This window comes from Paramormyrops kingsleyae, chromosome 5 (genome assembly GCF_048594095.1).
Source record: "Paramormyrops kingsleyae isolate MSU_618 chromosome 5, PKINGS_0.4, whole genome shotgun sequence".
Taxonomy (NCBI): domain Eukaryota; kingdom Metazoa; phylum Chordata; class Actinopteri; order Osteoglossiformes; family Mormyridae; genus Paramormyrops; species Paramormyrops kingsleyae.
In genome coordinates, this window is record NC_132801.1 from 16,190,636 (window position 1) to 16,210,381 (window position 19,746).

General features: G+C 43.2%; 1 protein-coding gene across 1 annotated transcript; it reads left to right on the forward strand.

The window, feature by feature from the left end:
* Positions 1–13,135: 13,135 nt before the first annotated feature.
* LOC111849632 (legumain-like) lies at positions 13,136–17,927 on the forward strand. The gene is made up of 10 exons (XM_023822687.2): positions 13,136–13,261; positions 13,416–13,513; positions 15,022–15,103; positions 15,187–15,272; positions 15,679–15,754; positions 15,950–16,012; positions 16,229–16,292; positions 16,389–16,507; positions 16,646–16,759; positions 17,904–17,927. The coding sequence occupies exons 1-10, from the start codon at positions 13,190–13,192 to the stop codon at positions 17,925–17,927; spliced, it is 798 nt and encodes a 265-aa protein (XP_023678455.2). The 5' UTR covers positions 13,136–13,189.
* Positions 17,928–19,746: the final 1,819 nt, after the last annotated feature.

The window sequence follows — 19,746 nt, forward strand, 5'->3', positions numbered from 1 at the left end:
CTTTTGCACTTTTCTACACCCAAATGTCCTTCATGAACTAATCTGACCATTTGTGATGTCATGGACGTGGGTATGACTATTTTTGTGCCTTTTAACAGAACTCCATCTAACACTGACAGCTCCCCTTTAAGGTGCTGGTATGGCTTTTCTAACTTCATTTGACCAGGTATCTGTTCTACTACTCTCCTCCAGAGTGTGAATTACCCCTCCATAATTGGGGGGTACTGCCTTCATAACACTTCTATGACCATTACGGTCCGCTACCGCGTCAATACGAATAGCCACCAGGATCAATGATAAGAGTGCAAGATGCACTAGGCATGTTTACTAACATGTATGTAACACACGGTCATGGTCTGGACATGCGACACAATGAGAATCAATACAGAAGATCTCATTATCCTTATGCCTATCCAAAAGAATTTGGATTTGATAACTGCCAGGAATTATCCTAGAAGTAATAAGCCTATACATTTACAAACAGCCTGGTCACGTCCAGCAGTCTGGTGTAATTCCTGCCCTCTCAGTCCCCCCAGCTCCAACAACCTTCAGAAATAAATATTTGCCTATTAGGCTAATATCTGTCTTGATGACACAGTAGATCTTAAAGTACAGCCTAATTTCTAACTCACCTCTTGGTCCTGCGCGCTGTGCTCATCCTGCCATCTTCCTACTGACTGCTCACTGTCCTGCACACTGTCCTGATCCTGCCATCTCCCTGCTAAATGGCGAACTAATTTCAGAAAGGCACAATTTATTCATGATAAAATGAGAATGAAAACATAGGGAGTTCATCTCCTTGGAAAATGACCATGATCGATTTTACCTTCTCCAAATAAGCCTGGTTTAAATAGAGAACTTAGTTTATCTTGCTAGTTAACGTAATTAACGTTGACTGTACCGGCCTCAGAAGGACAATGGCAAGTAATTCAATTTATAAAGACGTCAGCTTGCATTAGTAGATTAAACACTTAAACGAATAAATGAAGGTTGTAAAATAACACATTTTCAACAGGCTTGACTTCTGCTGGCTACTTACATTTACCAATGGACGACAAACAATACCATGACAGACGAACACAATGAACAGGTCACTCAATGAGAATGAATGATGCAACCGACTGGCTGCTTCTAGCGCTGAGGTGGTTAAAATGGTACGGTCCACATTAGGGGTGTCTGAAATCGTTTTACATAAAATTTTCCTACAAGGTGAGGTTATCTTTTTTTTACAACAAAAGAAAAATGTTAAGACCCCCCCCCCCAAACTGCTATTTTTGTCTCTTTGGGGGGGGTCTGGATCTTGATCGGGGGATACTGTACCCCCCGGTACCCCCAGTAATTCGAACCATGCCCGGAGCACCGCCAGCGCCAAAAGCCACCCCCCCCCCAACCTGAAGGGCAGTATGCACTCAAAGACTTGGTGGTGCTCTTGAGTTCACTGTCCTGTTGCATGACCTAACTTCAGCCCAGCTTAAGCTGCTGGACAGAAAGCCTAATCTTGTCTCAAGAATATTCTGGTATAAAGTGGAGTTCATCATTGGCTCAATGACTGAAAGTTTATCAGGTCATGTGGCTTCAAAACAAGTCCACATCATCACTCCTCCACCACCATGATTGACAGCTGATATGAGGTGTTTCTCATAATACACTGTTTTTGATTTTCACCAAACATGAAGCTGTGCATGATGACCATTTTGGTCTTATCATTCAAAGGGATATTGTTCCAGAACTTTGTACTTTGTTCAGATATAAGTATGCAAACCTAACTCATGCTCCATATTCTTTTTGTTGAGAAGGGGCTTTTACCCTACAGTGTTAATTTTGACAGCAGATTTCAATTTAGTCATAGTCATAGTCTTTTGACTAAAATGCAATTTTAGTTTTAGTCATATTTTAGTCATCTGTTTTGTTTTAGTTTTAGTCTAGTTTTAGTCGACTAAAAAGCATAAGATTTTAGTCGACTAAATCTACTGTAGATTTAGTTGACTAAAATATATTGGGTTTAATTTAAATGTAATTTAGTTAAACCGTGGTAATATACAAAATATTCTAACTTAAAATTAAATAAAGCCTAGTCTCATTAAATATGTGGAATATCGTCTTTCCATAAAAACCAAAAATTAGATATGCATTGTTTAGAACTTGCATATGACATTCTTCATTCTGTAAAGCAAAAGTGCAACTCCAAATTATTTAAAAGAAAAACTGTATTTGGCAGTAATGCCATTGCAAATACTGCATGACCTGAAAAAATTACCTGAATCAACAGTTCTCTGTTAATAATAAACTGTTTATTTATATCATAAGGAATACTGTATGTCCTGTGCGACCAATCCATCTTGCTATGGCCTCCTCTTTAGTCTGCTGTTCTTTAGAGTCAATTTTGTACTTTGACGCATTAAAAAGAGCTGTTGAAATACTCTGTTGGGATGTACTAGCTTTATTTGAACTCAGTGGGCCAACCTTCTCATTTGAGGTTTTTTGTATCTGTGAAGTAGAAAGACAGGGAACAAATCAGGTTTAATCATTTTCTGTCTTACTCTCCTCTATCATGCTCACATGCACAAATAGTCTCAAATACATTTCTACTCCTATCACTCCTCTTGTGGTGAAAACATTATCAAACATATAAAAACATTATTTAACAAACATTATATTTGTTAAATCCTTAAATCGTTAACCAAGACACAAATAAATTATAACTATTATAAAAGATTAGTGAACGAAAAATATGAGTCAGTGCATTAAATGAATGAGATTGTTTAGGCCTACCTAAAACTTAAAGGCAGATTCGTTTACAAATGTAACATCACTATCTTGAAAATGAATTTACATAAATTCAACAAATACCATTTATTATCTTTAGCATGTCAATCACTTTTAATGTACGATCTAATGGAGTCACCTCTCTAGTTAGTACAAGTAAGTGAGAGGCAGTTTCAGTTATGCAAAAGCACACCGACCCCGGTAAACTGACAAAACAGCATTAGCAAAAATGTTGTGCTTACCTTTGCGTGAATTTCAGAATGATTCCCTTGCAGATGTCGCTTTAGATTTGTTGTATTTTTACCAGCGATTTCCGCTCCACACGGTTTACACAAGGTCTTGTTTGTCTTGACATCAAACGTGAAATTATTCCATATATCTTCTCTTCTTTTTCTCCCAGCCATTGGCATGTCATTTTAGTTTAAGTCAGACAGACACCCACCAATGTATGCAAGATGTACTGTCGCATCTCGCATCGCAAGGTGGATCAGTATCTTAATTTTCAAATGTGCGTGTGCGTCTTACCGCGCCACGCACCAAGATTAATTCTGATTGGATCATTTCCAAAAACGTCCCTCACTCACATTTTCGTCTCGTTTTTATTAGTTAACGAAAATGTCAATATATTTTTATTATAGTTTTCGTCATCATCACTTAATTTTTATTTAGTTATCGTCTCGTTTTCGTCAGTGAAAATTTGTCGTTGACGAAAATTATAACGAAAATATTTCGTCAACGAAATTATCACTGTTACCCTAACCACAAATCCATACTTGTTTGGTCTGTTTCTGATTATGCTGTCTTGAAAATTTTCATGTGCTTACAGAGGTATGTAGGTCTCAAGATATAGCTCTTTCTTTATAACTCTGTACATTAAATGGTCTGACCTTAAACTGAATTTGCTGGGACGCCCAGTCCTGGGAAGATTTGGAACTGTTTTGAAAGATCTGAATTTGTGAGCTATCCTTATCATTGTAGAATTGTGAATTGTTTGGAGATGGCCTTATGCCCCTTCCCAGACTGATGAGCAGCAACAACTGAGGTCTCTCTGAGGTCTGAGGTCATGACTGATATATTTTCTTATTGCCCTGATGAAGATACACACCCGAGTGCTCCAGAACAATAGACTGTAAAGCTGTCTGCCCTTATTTATATAAATCACATTTCTTGATTTATTAGTCTTGGTCATTTCATTAATAAAACCTCACAGAATCCCACAAAACATAATCATAATAATTATGCTGTTTGATGCATTAGACCTGCAGCTAAAAACATTCACAAAAGCCTCAGTGTTGGTTTTGGTATATTTTTATGAGTTTGTTTTCTGGTTTAGCAAAATGTTCACCAATGTTACGGTATGTCTCTATTTCTTAGTGTTGTTTAGTGTGTGTGGGGTGTTTTTGTTCACTTTTTAGGCAGCATCCATCAAACTTCATATACATGACTGACAGTTTATTAGCTATAAGAATAATAACACTTATCATTTAATGAATGAAATAACTGGCAACAGCTCATGTAAAAATTGTGATGGATTGTGAATTATCAGATTCATAGTTTCTCATACTCTGTATAGTTCTATCTTTCTGAGGAACTAAAGAGTTGTGCAGTGAGAAATGAAAGTTGTTGGTTTGCAGAATATGACCCGCTTTGGAGAAATTTAAATTGTTCCTGGAACTATGACATAGGGACTTTTATATGAGATAATTCCTGTGTGTAAAGGGGATTCTTATCTTATATCTTTCAGTAATTACATCCTACTCTAAGATGGAGTTGCTCGCGGAGAGAGGCCCCGGGCAGGGGTGGGCATACTTATTGCCCCCTGGCTGGGTGCCTGTGCGTTTGGGTTTACCACGGTGGACGAGAGGGTAGCCTCCCTTCGCCTTCGGGTGGGGGGACGGGTCCTGACTGTTGTTTGCGCTTATGTGCCAAGCGGCAGTTCAGAATACCCACCCTTTTTAGAGTCCCTGGAAGGGGTGTTGGAGAGCGCTCCTCCTGGGGACTCTCTTGTTCTACTGGGGGACTTCAATGCTCACGTGGGCAATGACAGTGAGATCTGGAGTGGTGTGATTGGGAGGAACGGCCCCCCCGATCTGAACCCGAGTGGTGTTTTGTTATTGGACTTCTGTCCCTGTCACGGATTGTCCATAATGAACACCATGTTCAAGCATAAGGGTGTCCATATGTGCACCTGGCACCAGGACGCCTTAGGCTGCAGTTCGAAGATTTACTTTGTAGTCGTGTCATCGGACTTGCGGCCGCATGTCTTGGACACTCGGGTGAAGAGAGGGGCGGAGCTGTCAACTTATCACTACCTGGGGGTGGGTTGGCTCTGCTGGTGGGGGAGGAAGCCGGTCAGGCCTGGCAGACCCAAGCATATAGTGGAGGTCTGCTGGGAACGTCTGGCGGAATCCCCTGTCAGAAGAAGCTTCAACTCCTACCTCCGGCAGAACTTCTCCCAAGTCCCGGTGGAGGCAGGGGACATTGAGTCCTAATGGGCCATGTTCCGTGCCTCCATTGTGGAGGCGGCTGACCGGAGCGGTGGCCGTAAGGTGGTCGGTGCCTGTCGCAGCGGCGATCCCCAAACCCGCTGGTGGACACCGGTGGTGAGGGATGCCGTCAAGCTGAAGAAGGAGTCCTATCGGGCCTTTTTGACCTCTGGGACTCCAGATGCGGCTGACAGTTACCAGCGGGCCAAGCGGAACGCGGCTTTGGCGGTCGCCGAGGCAAAAACTTGGGTGTGGGAGGAGTTTGGCAAGGCCATGGAAAATGACTTCCGGACAGCCTTGAGGATATTCTGGTCCACCATCTGGCGGCTCAGGGCGGGAAAGCGGTGCAGCATCAACACTGTTTATGGTGGGGATGGGGTGCTGCTGACCTCAACTCGGGACGTTTTGGGTCGGTGGAGGGAGTACTTCGAAGACCTCCTCAATCCCACCGACACATCTTCCACCAAGGAAGCAGAGTCTGGGGACTTGGGGGTGGACTCCCCTATCTCTGGGGCGGAGGTCGCTGAGGTGGTTAAAAAGCTCCTCGGTGGCCGGGCCCCGGAGGTGGGTGAGATCCGCCCGGAGTTCCTTAAGGCTCATTTGCATAATGTGCAATATGCATGTAATTGTAATGGTCGCTGTAGGAGGGAGGAATATTGTCGTGGGAGAGACAAAAAGTGGTTAAAAACACCCTAAATATGTTTAGAACTACAAATGAACTTTCTTTTGTCGATTCTTGTTTTTTTATATATCACAATTCCAACCCTCCTCCTTTATCCGGCTTGGGACCGGCAAAAGTGACCCCAAAGAGACACTCTGGTAGAGTACATACACACAGGCTGTGCTGGCTCACAGAAAGAGTGGGTCATCATCATTTTGGTCAAGGTCCTCTATGTTAGGTTCAGCAACTGAGGGAGCTGACTTAAATGAGCACTGGCTATAGATCTAGCATCTCCTCCCTCCAACTCAACAAGCCCCAGAAATGTTGACACAATTTTCTGCTTGGTGTCACTAAAGTACCTTATCACAATCCCTACTTACATCTGTGGACTCATCGAGGAGGAGGCTGAAACGATGCTCACCCACATCTGCGGCCAACTTTTTTGGAATGTATTGTGCTAGAACACCATTCATCATTTCTGTGCACTTTATTGTCCTGTGCATTTTGAAGTGGGTAGCAGCAGTGGAGTCTGAGAAAGCAGCTCTACATGCTTCTCCAGTGTGGTCACATGCCAGCATAGAACAGTGTTCAGCGATAGCCAATGCCATGGTGACCTCTGCCTTTTCTGCCGAATCAGTTTTTCTAACAATTGATGGCAGTGTGGTTTGGGTGGAACTGTTATAAGGTTTTGCCTTTTGAGTATGTATTTGAGTTATGTGTTTTTTTACATCACTCAGTTTGGCATAGAAATCAGCCTTACAATACAGGCAGTATGCCTGTGTAGCATACTAGCATCTCCAATAAATGGCTTCAACCAGCCTTTGAATTCAGGGTTTGATTCCCACTCCCTTCTGTATTTCTGAGAGTACAGTTTAGACTGAAGCATGATGAATGTTTAGCGTATGTCACAGAGAGGCGCACACACAGTGGACGAGGTTAGTAAGTGACTGAGGCTGTGTGAGTCAAATCGGTGATTTATTTTATTGCAGTCATTTATTTTAGATGTATATCGATAAAAAGTTTTTCTTCTTCTTTAAACATGTTGGTTAAATGTAATGAATTTAAGTGCTTTCTTCTTTTAAAATACCCCGGGGCGCTTGTGTCTACTGCGGATGGAACTCCCGCTGGCCGTGTACGCGCTACCTTACATTCATCCTGCTATATGTTTTATTATTTCTTAAAACGTAATTAAAAATAACACATTAATAAACACATATTTTAATTTTTATTCTATTATTCTATTAAAGTTTAACGGCAACCCAAACCATGTGCCCCCCCTTATCACGTAGCATAAGCATGTATGATACCATATATGGACATAATCCCCATATTCGCAACCATAGCATAAGCATGTATGATCATAATGATATCATATATGAACATAACCTCTCGACCAATCAGAAAAAGGGATACGCCCCCTTCCCGCTTATGGCATCCAATTTAAGCTCCGCCCACAAAACAGGCCCTGCCCAAGATACCACATAATATCTCTATCCACATAGCAACCGCATTGGATAACATAACAATCAGCTGGTGACACCTTAACAACCCCTAGAAACTCCATAGCAACCACTTGTGATATCAAAGAAATCAAGTAACAAACTAGCAACACCTTGTGATACAAGTCATGTAAGAGTAAAGAGAGGAGAAGGATACAGAATATTTTAATCATGATGCACAAACACCAAAACAACAACAACCCTCAGGCCAAGAACTACCAGAAAACAAGAGCATGATACAGAACTTCATGAATTAATGATACTCAAAATCAAGCAAAGATCTAAACAGAAAACAAAATAAAAATAAGCAAACTAATCAATGTACAAACTGAAAACAAGCATACATGATTAAATGTCTAGCAGTGGTGCAGGGGAAGGGAAGTTCATACCACAGAAATGACCTGGCAACCACCTGCAATACTATAACATGACCTGGCAACCACCTGCAATACTATAACATGACCTAGAAACCACTTAGCAATCATCTGGAATATGAAGGAAATAAATTTGCAGCCACTTAACAACACTCTGGCAACCACCCGCTATAACACAACATCAAACTCTGAAGAACCCTAGCAGTGTCTTGGTAGACCAGAGCAGCCACCTAACAGCACTCTTTTAATTTGTTTGTGATGGTGTCCAGTGTTAGGTCTGTTAAGGTGGAGTAAGGGAATGGGAGTTCCCCTAACCCTAACCCTAACCCCGAGGGCAGGGAGTTTGATGGCTCATCTGATGTTTTAAGACGTGTAGCAGCAGCACTTTGACCTTCTGTCAGTCTCGGCACACTTACTGAAACAGCTCATCATTAGCGCTGTAGATCTTCATTATAACACACATCACTGTTCTTCCCTCTGTGGGTAATTTTGTAATGCACATGAAATGAATCATAAATAACAACTTTCTCCTTCTTTTTATTATGTGACTCTTTTTCTGCATCATACGGAAGAGTGACACACGATACTGAAAGAGGTGAAGAAAGTAAAAGAGTCAAATAAGCTTGAGCTTGAAAATAAATCCTCCCCGAGGGGGTGCAGATTATAACTTTGTCTGACCCTCACATTTATTACATAGAGCATTTACTGCACTGACAAAATGTAGTTTATTGTACATAGTTTATACACATACAGGAAATACAATCTCTATTACGTAATATAGTATCATTAGACATGTCCAGTGTATTTCCAGCCCAATTTAATGAATAGGTTTTGTGTATGATGCACTGAGTTTCCAGGTCTGTTAAAATCAAAACCTGCTGACAGCTTGGGATATGAATCGAAAGTGGACGTTTGCTGGATATAAAAACTCCTGATGCACCTTTTCAGGACACAAACTCAAACTAACGCTAAACTGAAGCCATCACAGGAGAGAAAACAGGTAAGAATCAACACATTTCTACTTTTTATTCAGCACCAATAATATAGTTCAAAAGAAATTAAAAAAGAAAAATCAGCTTTACAACTCACTGGCAGAATGCTGTAACTTAATGAAAGATAATTCAAGTTTAAGATCAATGGTCACTTTTCCCAACAACTCATTTATGTGAATGTTTTGGTGTTAAAATACTGAATGACGTGCGATGATGATGAGTGGTGTGATTTATTTCCCTATAACATTCTGTCCATGAGTGTTTCATTCTCCTTAAACTGCTGCAATTTATCAATGATTAATATTTTTAACTATCAAACAACACACCATACATTATAACCATGTTGTGGAGTTTCCATGAAAGAAAATAGTTCTTGTTCTACTTTTACATTATAGCAACTATAAACAGTCATTCCCTGACCATCTTTCTTTTTCTCTCTTATATGTATTAATAATGAAAAAAATAAAACTGTTCCTCTGTCTGAAAAATGTCAGGAACCTTAAAGTTACAGCTTTCCTACAACGGGCTGACACAGGAGACTCCTTCCATAAATGTTACATAAACATCTCCTTACATAATAAGTGCGTATTTTATTCCTCTTATTAATATAATTACTATAAAGTTGTGATTTGCAGCTGAACTGCTGAATTCAACAGTAAGGTAGTACAATAAAATAATTAAATAACTGTTTAAATATACAAATTTTCGGTAAGTTCTTTATCCCAGTCTGGGCCGTGGTGTATCCGGGGTCTATACCAGGAACTCTGGGAGTGTGGTGGGAGATCACCTGGGATGGAATTTACACACCACACACTCATTCACACACTCATTTATACAATCATTTATACTCATTTATACAATCACGCACTCATTCACATTTAGGGGCAAAAGGCCGACACCTTATCGTGGTGGAGGGGTTTGCGTGTTCCAGTGATCCCAGGAGCTAAGTTGCCCGGGGCTTTATGCCCCTGGTAGGGTCACCCAAGGCAAACAGGTCCGGGGTGAGGAACCAGACGAAGTTCGGCTCAAAAGACCCCATATGATGGAAAAAATTATGGAAACACGTTTTCCCTTGCCCGGACGCGGGTCACCGGGGCCCCCCCCTGGAGCCAGGCCTGGGGTTGGGGCCCGATGGCGAGCGCCTGGTGGCCAGGCCTATACCCATGGGGCCTGGTCGGGCACAGCCCGAACAAGGCACGTGGGTCCCCCTTCCAATGGGCTCACCACCCGTAGGAAGGGCCATAGGGGTCGGGTGCATTGCGAGCTGGGCAGTGGCCAAAGGCGGGGACCTTGGCGGTCCGATCCTCGGCTGCAGAAGCTAGCTCTTGGGACATGGAATGTCACCTCTCTGATGGGGAAGGAGCCTGAGCTGGTGCGCGAGGTTGTGAAATTCCGGCTAGATATAGTCGGGCTCACCTCGACGCACGGCTTGGGCTCTGGAACCAGTCTCCTTGAAGGGGGTTGGACCCTTTTCCACTCTGGAGTTGCCTGCGGGGAGAGGCGCCGAGCGGGGGTGGGCATACTTATTGCCCCCTGGCTGGACGCCTGTACATTGGGGTTTACCGCGGTGGACAAGAGGGTAGCCTCCCTTCGCCTTCGGGTGGGGGGACGGGTTCTGACTGTTGTTTGCGCTTATGCGCCGAGCGGCAGTTCAGAGTACCCACCCTTTTTAGAGTCTCTGGAAGGGGTGTTGGAGAGCACTCCTCCCGGGGACTCTCTTGTTCTGCTGGGGGACTTCAATGCTCACGTGGGCAATGACAGTGAGACCTGGAGGGGCGTGATTGGGAGGAACGGCCCCCCCGATCTGAACCCGAGTGGTGTTTTGTTATTGGACTTCTGTGCTCGTCACGGATTGTCCATAATGAACACCATGTTCAAGCATAAGGGTGTCCATATGTGCACTTGGCACCAGGACACCCTAGGCCGCAGTTCGATGATCGACTTTGTGGTCGTGTCATCGGACTTGCGGCCGCATGTCTTGGACACTCGGGTGAAGAGAGGGGCGGAGCTGTCAACTGATCACTACCTGGTGGTGGGTTGGCTCCGCTGGTGGGGGAGGAAGCCGGCCAGGCCTGGCAGGCCCAAGCGTATAGTGAGGGTCTGCTGGGAACGTCTGGCTGAATCCCCTGTAAGGAGGAGTTTCAACTCCTACCTCCGGCAGAACTTTTCCCATGTCCCGGGGGAGGCGGGGGACATTGAGTCCGAATGGGCCATGTTCCGTGCCTCCATTGTGGAGGCGGCTGACCGGAGCTGTGGCCGTAAGGTAGTCGGTGCCTGTCGCGGCGGCAATCCGCGAACCCGCTGGTGGACACCAGTGGTGAGGGATGCCGTCAAGCTGAAGAAGGAGTCCTATCGGGCCTATTTAGCCTGTGGGACTCCAGAGGCAGCTGACGGGTACCGGCAGGCCAAGCGGGATGCGGCTTCGGCGGTCGCTGAGGCAAAAACTCGGGTTTGGGAGGAGTTCGGTGAGGCCATGGAAAACGACTTCCGGACGGCTTCGAGGCGATTCTGGTCCACCATCCGGCGGCTCCGGGTGGGAAAGCGGTGCAACATCAACACTGTTTATGGTGGGGATGGGGTGCTGCTGACCTCAACCCGGGACGTTTTGGGTCGGTGGAAGGAATACTTCGAAGACCTCCTCAATCCCACCGACACGCCTTCCGATGTGGAAGCAGAGTATGAGGACTTGGGTGTGGACTCCCCTATCTCGGGGGCGGAGGTCGCTGAGGTGGTTAAAAAGCTCCTCGGTGGCCGAGCCCCGGGGGTGGATGAGATCCGCCCAGAGTTCCTGAAGGCTCTGGATGCTGTAGGGCTGTCTTGGTTGACACGCATCTGCAGCATCGCGTGGACATCGGGGGCAGTGCCTCTGGACTGGCAGACCGGGGTGGTGGTCCCCCTCTTCAAGAAGGGGGACCAGAGGGTGTGCTCCAACTATAGGGGGATCACACTCCTCAGCCTCCCTGGTAAGGTCTATTCGGGGGTTCTGGAGAGGAGGGTCCGCCGGATTGTCGAACCTCGGATTCAGGAGGAGCAGTGTGGTTTTCGCCCCGGCCGTGGAACAGTGGACCAGCTCTATACTCTCCGCAGGGTTCTGGAGGGTTCATGGGAGTTTGCCCAACCAGTCTACATGTGTTTTGTGGACTTGGAGAAGGCATTCGACCGTGTCCCTCGGGGAGTCCTGTGGGGGGTGCTCCGGGAGTATGGGGTGCCGGGCTTCCTTTTAAGGGCTGTTCGGTCCCTGTATGACCGGTGCCAGAGTCTGGTCCGCATGAGCGGCAATAAGTCGGACTTGTTTCCGGTGAGGGTTGGACTCCGTCAGGGCTGTCCTTTGTCACCGATTCTGTTCATAACTTTTATGGACAGAATTTCTAGGCGCAGCCAGGGCGTTGAGGGTGTCCGGTTTGGTGACCTCAGGATTAGGTCTCTGCTTTTTGCAGATGATGTGGTCCTGTTGGCTTCATCAGACCGTGACCTTCGGCTCTCGCTGGGACAGTTCGCAGCCGAGTGTGAAGCGGCTGGGATGAGAATCAGCACCTCCAAATCCGAGACCATGGTCCTCAGCCGGAAAAGGGTAGAATGCTCTCTCCGGGTCGGGGATGGGATCCTTCCCCAAGTGGAGGAGTTTAAGTATCTCGGGGTCTTGTTCACGAGTGGGGGGACGATGGAGCGGGAGGTCGACAGGCGGATCGGTGCGGCGTCCGCAGTGATGCGGGCGCTGCATCGGTCTGTCATGGTGAAGAAGGAGCTGAGCCAAAAGGCGAAGCTCTCGATTTACCAGTCGATCTACGTTCCTACCCTCACCTATGGTCACGAGCTGTGGGTAGTGACCGAAAGAACGAGATCGCGAGTGCAAGCGGCCGAAATGAGTTTCCTCCGCAGGGTGGCTGGGCTCTCCCTTAGAGATAGGGTGAGGAGCTCGGTCATTCGGGAGGGACTCAGAGTAGAGCCGCTGCTCCTCCGCATTGAGAGGAGTCAGATGAGGTGGCTCGGGCATCTGATTAGGATGCCTCCTGGGCGCCTCCCTGGTGAGGTGTTCCGGGCATGTCCCACTGGGAGGAGGCCCCGGGGAAGACCCAGGACACGCTGGAGGGACTATGTCTCTCGGCTGGCCTGGGAACGCCTCGGGATCCCCCCAGAGGAGCTGGATGAAGTGGCCGGGGAGAGGGAAGTCTGGGTTTCCCTGCTGAGACTGCTGCCCCCGCGACCCGACCTCGGATAAGCGGGAGGAAATGGATGGATGGATGGAGGTGAAACCAGCGGAAAACCCACACGGACATAAGAAAAACATGCACAGAAACTCTGCTTCAAAATTTTTTTGATAATTCATTTAAATAATAATGCTTTTGCCAAAGCACTTGCTGGCCCAAAATGACACCTGATATTCAGTTTTCTGCTTTGCAGGGGTGTTGACATGGCCAGCAAGGGCAAACAGTGGGTTCTCCTGGCAGCAGGTTCTAATGGTTGGACAGACTACGGTGTCCAGGTGTGAATACTACAGTAAATGCAGTGGCTTACATTTAGTGTTAGATATTGTACACAAGTAATTTTAATATACGTTATATGATAGAATTTTTAAATTGTTTTTATGTTTAAAACTCAGTAAAATAATATCTGTTATTTTATCATCTCTGTTTCAGGCCAATGTGTGCCATGCTTACCAGGTCGCTCACCATAATGGTGTTCCAGATGAGCAGATTGTGGTGATGGTCTATGATGATATTGCTTATAATCAACAGTGAGTATAGTGCAGCAATGAGTGGTCCAAGCAGTCCTAACACCCTGATTTACAGATTTGCCACTGGTTTTGATTGGCAGTGATGGATGAACACTATGCAAATTGAAAAGTCGACACACAACTTTTGTGAGCGTTGGTTCAAAGATCATGTCTGATAAATTTGGTGAAGATTGGCCAAAAATTTGTGGCTTGTGAAAATTTTGTAAACCTTTTGATATAATGCAATATGGTGGCCTTGAGGCCTGCCATGGTATTGCCAGACACATTGTAAGTATTTTGATTCAGGTTCAAATCTCCACCATACTAAGCAACCTTCTCTCTCTCTTTCTTTCTCTCTCATGTGAAGTGCTTGGAGAATGAGCAAACAGACACAGGTTCTCGTTTTTATTGTCAGAGTCTAGAGCAGGGTTCTCCAAATCTGGACCTTGATTCCAAATCCAGGCCTTGTTTTCAGTTCTCCCAGGTAGTTAGTTTAATAATTACTGATTCTGATTGGCCAGAGGCTTCACACCTGACTGACAGGTAAAGGAAGACTGGAAAAGCAGCAGTGCTCGGACCTCGAGGACCGTGATTTGAATAACCCTGGGTTAGAGGCATTTATAGTAAAAAGATCATGAGTCAGGGTACATCATTAAAGGTTGTAGATAACATGTACTTGAGTAATGTGTTTAAACAAGGAACTAACGCAAGTAGAGAATAGATCAAAGATGATTCTAAAGATATTCTAAACATGTCCTAAACAGAACAAAGTCAAACATCGTAGCACAAGATATTTGATGTGAGATATGTGATCTTATACAGGTCAGAGCGCTCTGAGTCATATGGAGAAGAGGTCTCCTCACTTCCTGTTTGGTAGCTTTGGTGATTAATTTGATTTGCTGTAATGGATGAACACTTTGGGAAATCAAAAAGCCAATAAATAACTTTTATGAATATAGTCTGAAGATTTTCAGATTGGACAAAGTTTGTGACCTGTGGCAATTTTTATGTATTTTTAAAATAATCTAAAATGACAGAAAATGCTATATGGCAGAAATGGATGTCATGGTATGTTAATGAATTTGACAAGGATTCCAAAGACATCTGTTTTATTTTTTTAACATCAGGCATATGGTTCAAAAGCTACATTAATACATGCACCTCCAAATTTAACCTTTGGTGCCGCTAAAGCACTCAAGATGCAAACATAAAACATGGAAAGAAGAATCAAGGAACTGTTCCAAACAATGTGCCAAACTTTTAAACGTTTTACTATACAGGTCTATGGGCTGCCATATACACCCTCTCTAGATGAAGAAGATGATGAAGAAGAAGATGATGATGAATAAGAAAAAAGTAGAAAAACAATGGGTGCCTATGCTGCATAATATTGCATAATGTAACATAATTACAGTAATTAATTTATCCTCAGTTATTTATATTAATAAATGGTTTTATTTATAACCATTATATGATGAATATTTTTTAAAAAACATAATACTACTTGTCTATCTTATATTTTTGTGCAGAAATCCCATTCCTGGAAACATAATCAATGTACCAAATGGTCCAAATGTTTACCCGGGGGTTCTAAAGGACTACACTGGAGAGGTAATGACTGTGTTCTGCAACATGTAATAAATAAATAAATTCTCTGACCAGGTTATTAATCATATTAAATGGTCCATTATCAGGAGGTATCAGCTGGAAACTTTCTGGCTGTACTGTGCGGAGATTTGGCTGCTGTCAAGAAAACAGGACCAAAAAAAGTAATACAGAGGTAGAAACCATTTCAGCTTTATTCACCAATTCCACATCGAATTCAGGTGATATTTTAGCCCATAGAAGAAATTTCATATAAGTGTGATAGCTTCTCCATTTCATTTTTGTAGTTTGTAGATTTTGGTTCCTGCAGAACCAAAATCAGCCGGCTCATGAGCTGTTTTATATCTGGGGGAAACGATTTTTCATTTTTTGTATTTTTGAATGATAACATAGCAATGTTCTCTGACAACAAATTGTGGAGTTCCTACTCAAAATGTGGGAAACTTGCTAGGTGTTACAGGAGCAAGGACACTAGGAATCTAAAGGAAAAAGAGCTCATTTACACTCTCCAAACTTTGGAACCTCATGGCAACAATTGTTACAGTATCTTTTGGTTATTTGAATATTTTTTTCTCTTTCAGTGGTGAAAATGATTCTATCTTCATCTACTTATCAGACCATGGAAATAAAGGAATCTTTCACTTTCCTAATTCCACAGTAAGTTTAGTCAGATTTCTCCTACTTATACTTTACTTCCATACACGTTTTGTACATGTTGTTGTAGAGTTGTTACATCATCATGTTGTTTTGATTTCATCAAAAATTTATATGAGTAATGAACAATTTTCAGTAACGTATCCTTATAATTGTATGCATCTGATGTCATAAAAGATTTTTTTTTTCCTGGTACAGCTTTACGCACATGATCTCATTAACACAGTGAAGGAGATGTCAAAGAGTCACAAATTTTCAAAGGTACGTATTTCAACTACTAGTTTACATTTCAGGACATCTCTGTAACCCAGTGTGACGTCACAAGGACCTGATCCATACACACTTTTCCTCCCTATCTCTCTCATGGAAATATTAATGACCATAAAATAAAAAAAAAATCCTAATTATCTATATGTATTTCTATTTGTTTTTATGTTTGTTTGCTGATCTTTTGTACAACCTGGTCCATGTTTGCAGATGGTCATTTATTTGGAAGCGTGTCATGCTGGATCAATGCTGAATCAGCTGTCTGACAGCAACGGTTAGAATGATACCTATTTACTGAAAAGTCATAGTTCTGACATGTTTATCTGTGTTCTTCTCATGTGTCTGAAAAGCCTTTATCCTTTTTTTCCAGTGTATGCAGTTTCTTCATGCAACCCTGATGAATATACCTATGCTTGTTTCTTTGACAAGAAAAGAAATACCTTTCTATCTGATATCTTCAGCTTTAACTGGCTACATCACATGGACACAGTCAGTTATTTTGAGGAATTAATACTTTAATAAAATATTTTTTACACCACAAAGTTGTACTTTGATTTCTTACATCTTAGTAAAGTATTTGAATTAGACACCATTCATTTCTTTTCTGTTCTTCTCTTGACTCTAAAGATAAAACTTACTGCGACTTCATTTGGAGAGCAGTTTTCCTACCTGGAGAAAAACGTGAGTAAGGATGCGAGGAAGGCAGGAGTGACTATGACACCATGTAACTATGGGGACAAGGTATGTACAACAAAAATAAAATGAGCACTTTTAATTTTATTCATAAAAAGTAAATTAAGTAATGTAAATATAGAAAATTCCAAACAATACAAATTCCTTAAAAAATTAGTTTCATAGCAAAACAAATTATTAACACTGACAATGTTTAAATGCATCAGATGTTAACTTCTTTGTAATGTAGTATTTATTCTTCCTTACGTGATGTTATTTAGATCATGCTGAAGTTAATGTTGAGTGAATTTCTTGGAGAATCCCCGGCCTCTGTCAGAGAGACCTACATGTTCCAGCTCCAAGTGTCTGATGTGGTCGACACTACAGAAGTTCCACTGATAATCCAAAAAAACAAGATAAAAAATGAACAGGACCCAGAAAAAAGACAGACCCTGGAAAAACAATATGATGATCTTAAAAAAGTGAGTAAGCCTCTTCTACTGTACTCCATTGTTTACAGTCCCTATTAGTCACACAGTATCTATACCCTGATTCTTATTCATCAACATAGTCCTATATTGTGATTATACACACTGTATGTAGCTGTTACTAAGTGAAGAGGTGGTCTGATAAAGTGGAGTGATCACTAAAAAGTTGATTATTTTCCAATAACAGCACATCCCCAAGTGTGTTATTTCTCTTATACAACATCAATATACCACTGATGTGAACTGCAAGGAAGTGAACCCAAACATAGAACACAGAGAAAGATTAAAGGAATGAAGTATTAATTTTAGTATCATTAATTTTAGCAGTATTAATTTTAGCAGTATTAATTTTAGTTTCATGGAAAAAAAGGGGTGCAGGAGGCATGAGCTTGGCTCATGTGAGGACTGAACCCAATTTCCTAGAATCAGAGACATTCTACAATAAAATGTAGGATATGGTTCAGGATGGACTAGACTAGGATGGGGTAGAGGTGAACTTTTCCTTGAGCTCAGAGAAGTCCAAGTCAGCTCTGGAGTCCACCAGAAAGGGGTAGCAGGGTAGGTGAGTTTGGTAAGGGGAACAGCCTCCCCACACACAAATATACTCCATAATAAAGCAATGACAGCTAGTGAATCGTAAGAATCTGTTTGAGTTATGTGGGCTCTGCCCACTCAGCCACCACATGTATCTTATCTAGATCTGCTCTCACCTGCCTTTTCTCTAGGATATACACCAGAATGCTCACTGAGCTGGCATGTAATCTGGATTTTTCAGCTTTTGTAAAGAACTGATTTTCCAAGAGTTGCTGGAGGACTTAGCAGGCATGAGATATGTGCTCCTGAAGGTTTTGGGAGAAAATCAGGACATTTCCTAAGTATACAAAGACAAAATATTTTGATTAAGTCCCTAAGGATGTCATTCATCAAGTCCTGGAAGACCGCTGGGGCATTGGTCAAGCCAAAGCACATCACAAAATATTTTAAGTGCCCAAGAGGGAGTTAAAAGCAATCTTCCACTCATCTCCCTTCAGTATCCTGAGCAAGTGGTAGGCATTGCACAGATCTAACTCAGTAAAGACAGCAGCTCTCTGGAGAAGTTCCTAAGCAGAGTTGATCAAGGATAACAGATACTTGATTTTTTATGGTGATTGATTAGACCTTGATAGTGAATAAAGGGGCAGAGCGTGTTCTCTTTTGCCACAAAGAAGAACCCAGCACCTATGAGAGAGGAAGAGGGATGAAGAGGAAGTCCACAACTTCTTTTTCCTGCCAGGACAGGTTGAAATGTTGACTGATTGGCAGTGGGGCTCATGGTTCATGGTACAGTTGTAGAGTTGTACTTGTACAGTTGTGGAGGCAGCGACAGGGCCCATTCTTTACTGGCTACTTCCCATATACGATGCAGAAGACGGGCTCAAAGGCTCACAGAGTGGCAGTGGCTCTGAGCAGAGAGCGGGTCGATTGCAAACAGTGGAAGTGGCAGTGTGAGCTCCAGCTGATTATTATTCTCTTGGACCATTCGATGTGAGGACCATGGCGGCATCTGGGTTGCAATTTGCAGGACGTGGGCTAACAATGAATGGAGAGATTCTACTACGTGCTGGAGGATCTGTCCATGCTGGTCATGTCTGCTGGGTCCATGTGGGCCAGATTGTTCTGTGAAATGGGACCCAAATACAGAACACAGACAATGATTAAATACTAGAATTGTAGTTGAATTTTAAATACTTGAATTTTAGATTCGGGGAAGGTTAAGGGAAGAAGAATAGGCAGAGGGAGCAGGTGGCATAAGCTTGGCTAATGTGAGGATCAAACCTGATTTGCTGTGGTAAGAGTGTGGTGTTCAACAGCTGAGATAACTGGGATTGCAGACAAGACTTGAGTGGAGATTGAACTCTGGCCATGGTGGCGAGACCATGACAGACAATGACATAGCCATCAGGAAGTGCAGAGCAAGGTACAGCAGGAAATGCAGAGCAAGGCAGAGCAGGAAATGCAGGGAGAGGCATAAAAATCCTAAGCAGCCAAGAATGTAAGCTACAACATTGGCTGAAGACAACAGACTGGGAATTCATAGGTGAAAAGCAAGGGAGCTTTATGTTGCCATTAGAAGAGGTTCTTGTGCACCACATCAACAAGTGAAAGGAGTGCCATGCACATAATGCTGTTGCACATACACACACAAACACACAGGAAGTGAAACAAAGGGCTCTTTTCCACCGCACCAGGTACCGTACTTTCGGTACTTCCATAAAGTACCAAAAGTATGCCACTTCTTTTCTGTCGGTTTTCCACTGGCGTAAAAACTGGTACCGGCGCCAAATGACATCATCAGTGACCACCCCTGACTGACATAATCACAAAGCGCGGCGTGGTATTAACAGTTGTTATTTCGCTGAATTCAAACATAGAAGACGTGCTGAGACTGGTGTTGTTGATTCATAATTAGAAGCTCGGTCAACCAGCTTTTTGTGATTGTTCGGTATTTTTCGTGTGCCCCATTTCTTCCAAGCAGCTTGTTATTACGGCAAATACTTTTTTATTTTGAGTCGTGCCATCCAAATCTTG